Genomic DNA, 4360 nt, shown 5'->3' with positions numbered 1-4360 from the left:
AAAAAAAAAAAAACTTTACTCAAATAAAATGTTTTAACATTAATTTATATTTAATTTAGTGATTCCTCTGAGTACCATCTCTTTGATTAAATCATGAAGAATTTAAGGCCATCACAAACATGGCTAAATGGCATCTGGGGGAACGATGACAATTGGCATTTCATATAGGCTGGGCACGTATACAATTTATGTCAGCTTACCTTATTTGCCTTTTGAAACAAAAACGAGGCAATGCTTTTGTGTTTGGCTGCTTCATCTTTCTGGTTGTTGCAGGCAGACTACAAGAAACTGGTGCTGCAGCTGAGACAGGCACAAGTAAGGCTACTAAACTCCCTGCATCTTTAGGACCCTGTTTAGAAGAAGATGACGTACCATTCACTGTCAAATAGGAACAGGCTACACATATGTGGCTAACACCAAACGTAATCGTAATTTATTTTCTCCTTGTCACTAAAAGATGTCTGAAATAAACATGTTAAAACGTAACATTGGGGTATGGCTTGAATTACAATGAATGTGATGTTCGTTGTGGGAAGTTTTAGTTAGAGAATAGCGCAGGCTATTTTCTCTTATCAAAAGTGCGGGGGTCATGACCCCTGTCCCCCGTGTCGACGGCCTGATGACTGATATCGTCCTGGGGGTATTATTCCAGAAAGCAGGTTGTGTGACATACCCGGGTATGTTTAAGGGAGTGGAGGTGATCTTCAGTGTGTGAGAGCTGCTCCAGCTCAGTGTTTCTCATCTTTAGCTCAGTGATCTCCTGCTCCAGCTCTTCAATCAGCTCTTGCTCCTGTTTCTCTGCTGCTTTCTGCTGCTCCTCCATCATCTCCAGCAGTTCAGTCTGACGTCTCTCAATGGAGCGGATGAGATCAGTGAAGAGCTCGACACGGGCTGCTTTCTCCTTCTCTGTGTTTCTCTGGTCAACCAGGACAGTCAAATTATTAGTGTTGTTTGCTAAGAGAAGAATCCGTGTAACTATTGCTCATAATGTTTTTTCCACATACATACATGTGTTTTTAAGGGGTTTCAGAATCTCTCAACTGAAGTATAAACTTCATCCTGCACCGTTTGCACTGAATGATTCCTCAAATCATGTGTTTTTCAATCATGTTGAGGTGTGCTTTTACTTTACTAAGTGATCGGGTAATCACAGTCATGTTGATAATCAGACCAACAGTGTGAGCGCAAGTGTACATCAATAAAATAGATTATTGTCAGTTGTCTTGTTTGTAGGGGAGCGCGGAGCACAAAGTAACGCACGGTTAGTTGTAACACACGTGGTTTAAATATTTCCACACATGCTAGCATAACAAAATTTACACTATAATAACTTCCGGGGGGATTTTCTGAATGTCTGAATGTGTTTCTTCATCTATTTGCCCACATTGTTTTTAACTATGCTGTATAGCTATGAGTTTCGATCAGGGCCGTCCCAAACATGGTTGCAATGTGTTCATTGTCAAACTCCAAAATTAGATAAAATACAATTTTAATTCTTAAAAAAGTCACATTTCACCTCTATTTTTTGGGTAAATAAAAAAAAATGTAAAGACTGTAATTATGTGTGCATATTTGTACTAGACAAGTGTGAAATTAATGTGGATAAAAAATTACACTCTGAACCCCATGTGGATTTACACAGACTGAGAAAAGTCAAAAAGTGTTAGTTTGTGCCCCGCTCTCCCGTATTTGCTCCGACCCCCGAATATACTAGTTTCAAACAAAGCTGCAACAAACTGTATAGCGGTGATTCATTCCTGTTTTTAAATGAATCGTTTTTAAGTGAATGAATCAACATCAATGACACAACCATAAAGACAGTGATTTGTCGCCACCTACTGGTGAAACAATGTAACCCACAGGAAGAGTCGCTGTAAAATCCCCAACACTAATACACAGGGTGCTTCTCAAAACTCAAATGAATGCTTCCTCATTTCCTCACTCCTCCATCTTTCAGTCCATGACCCAGAAACTGATCAAAGTCAGACATCTTGAAGGACATTTCAATTCTCTAATTGTACTGCGTGGAACGAGGAGTGAGGAAGCTTCCAGAGGAGCTACACTGAACAAAAATATAAACGCAACACTTTTGTTTTTGCCCCCATTTTTCATGAGCTGAACTCAAAGATCTAATACTTTTTCTATGTACACAAAAGGCCTATTTCTCTCAAATATTGTTCACAAATCTGTCTAAATCTGTGTTAGTGAGTACTTCTCCTTTGCCGAGATAATCCATCCACCTCACAGGTGGGGCATATGATTATTGCACAGGTGGGCCTTAGGCTGGCCACAATAAAAGGCCACTCTAAAATGTGCAGTTTTATCACGCCTAAGGCACACCTGTGCAATAATCATGCTGTCTAATCAGCATCTTGATATGCCACACCTGTGAGGTGGATGGATTATCTCAGCAAAGGAGAAGTGCTCACTAACACAGATTTAGACAGATTTGTGAACAATATTTGAGAGAAATAGGCCTTTTGTGTACATAGAAAAAGTCTTAGATCTTTGAGTTCAGCTTATGGAAAATGGGGGCAAAAACAAAAGTGTTGCGTTTATAATTTTGTTCAGTGTATATGCGAGGATATGCCAATGGTTTTGTGGAAATTGCCATCAGTGACAATTGGGTAGTGTGTGTTATCAAAGACACAATCTGAGAGAAGCACTGATGCATTGCTGATGCCTGTGAACTATTTGGCACGCTAAATATCTGGACCTGTTGGCGACTCACAGTTCTGCAGTGTGAAATGTGTTTTGATTGGAAATAACATCGGTGACGTGCTACAGCCAATGAGAGAGCAGATACAGGGCAAGGGAGCGTTCAAGAGGTAGAGTCATAGATCTGCAACAGATCATCAGCATATTCTTCTTTTTCATCTTTTTTTTTCACTGCAAATCCCTGTACAGACAACTTGGACTGCAAGCTTTTTGCAGGCTACTGTTTTTGACAGGAATAAATACATTCTCGCACAATAATGCCTGTCTCCCGTGTGACCTTACATTATTATTATTATTATTATTATTATTATTATTATCAGTTCTCATGTGTTTGCTTGTGAAGCGTAGTTTGTAGACCTGACGGAGTTGTCAGCGATTCTTCTTATTGAGAAGTTGTGTAATGTGTGATTCCTGTCAACAATCCATCATGTGGTGTGAGAAAAAGCAGCGATCCCACGACTTTGAAAATGGTGCAGTGTGAACTCGGCACGCAAGGGAAGGAAGTGAGGAAAGGAAACGAGGATGCACAAATAAAAAATTAGAAGCACCTGCTAAGTTTCAAGCAAGAAAAATCTGCCTCCGAAGAGCACTTCAGAGTATCATGGCCGCCATACTGCATACAACTGATGGACACTTTTCACTTCCATGATTCTTTGTGCATATTTAATTTGTGATGCAGATGTTGTAAAAGTGTTTATAAGGAACAGGTTTTGGTCCACTAGACCCTTCATTCCTTCAAAGCTCTCACTCTGGAGGGTAAACCCTTAAAAGGGATTAGAGCAGTGATGAGCCCTTCAGAATAAAACACAGCCACCCAACTATACTAATGCAACAAAATGATATATATTTAAATGTATTTTATTATTTCTTTTTAAACTCACTTTTCTGACTTCTGCTGAGTGTTTGATGTCTTGAATCTTCTTGATTGTGTTCTGGATCATCAGCTGCACGTCTTTCTGTGTCTTCATCAATTCAGTCTATAGAGAGAACAACACAGACACGTTTATCATAACACAGATTAAACTCACAATATGTTTTCATAATGAGCTTTCACAACATGAAATAAAATCTGATTCCTCATGATATCAGTCCTTTAAAAGAATAATAACTTCTACCTTCTTCTCTTCGCTCTCCTCTTCTATAGGAACAGTGTTGTGGTTCTTGTGGTCTGTCTCAGTGCAGATCGAACACACACATGTCTGATCATCTCTACAGAACAGATCCAGAGGTCTCTCATGTTTCTGACATATATAGTCCTCCAGATTACTCACAGGATCCATCAGTTTGTGTTTCTTCAAACCTGCCACTCTCAAATGACGCTCCAGGTGAGTTTCACAGTAAGAGCTCTGACACACCAGACACGACTTCAGGGCTTTCAGCTTTCTTTCCTCACAGATGTCACACACAACTTCAGGCTTTTTCTCAGGACTTTTCTTCTTATAGTGATCTACGAGCTCTCGGAGTGTGGTATTAATCTTGAGATCAGGTCTTTGCTTGAATGTTTCTTTACAGTATGGACAGCTGCAGGTCTGGCTGTTGTCCCAGCACTTATTCAGACAGGTCTTGCAGAAGTTGTGTCCACATGGAGTCGTGACTGGATCAGTGAACACATCCAGACATATAGAGCACTGAAGCTCCTCAG

General features: G+C 40.0%; 1 protein-coding gene across 1 annotated transcript in view; it reads right to left on the bottom strand.

Moving 5' to 3' along the window:
- Positions 1-200: 200 nt before the first annotated feature.
- The window catches only part of LOC107576934 (tripartite motif-containing protein 29-like), a gene marked incomplete at its 3' end in the record, with an annotated part of 6628 nt that continues 2468 nt past the window's right edge, over positions 201-4360 (bottom strand). The window contains exons 2-5 of the mRNA XM_016263054.1: positions 3834-4352; positions 3600-3695; positions 674-916; positions 201-349 (exon numbers count right to left, since the gene is read on the bottom strand). Of these exons, the coding sequence (XP_016118540.1) occupies positions 201-349; positions 674-916; positions 3600-3695; positions 3834-4352 (1007 nt within the window). The remainder of the gene's footprint in view (positions 350-673; positions 917-3599; positions 3696-3833; positions 4353-4360) is intronic.

The sequence above is a fragment of the Sinocyclocheilus grahami genome, unplaced genomic scaffold (assembly GCF_001515645.1).
Source record: "Sinocyclocheilus grahami isolate Dianchi unplaced genomic scaffold, SAMN03320097.WGS_v1.1 scaffold4681.1, whole genome shotgun sequence".
In the NCBI taxonomy this organism is placed as follows: Eukaryota; Metazoa; Chordata; class Actinopteri; order Cypriniformes; family Cyprinidae; genus Sinocyclocheilus; species Sinocyclocheilus grahami.
This window is presented reverse-complemented; position numbering and strand designations above follow the sequence as displayed.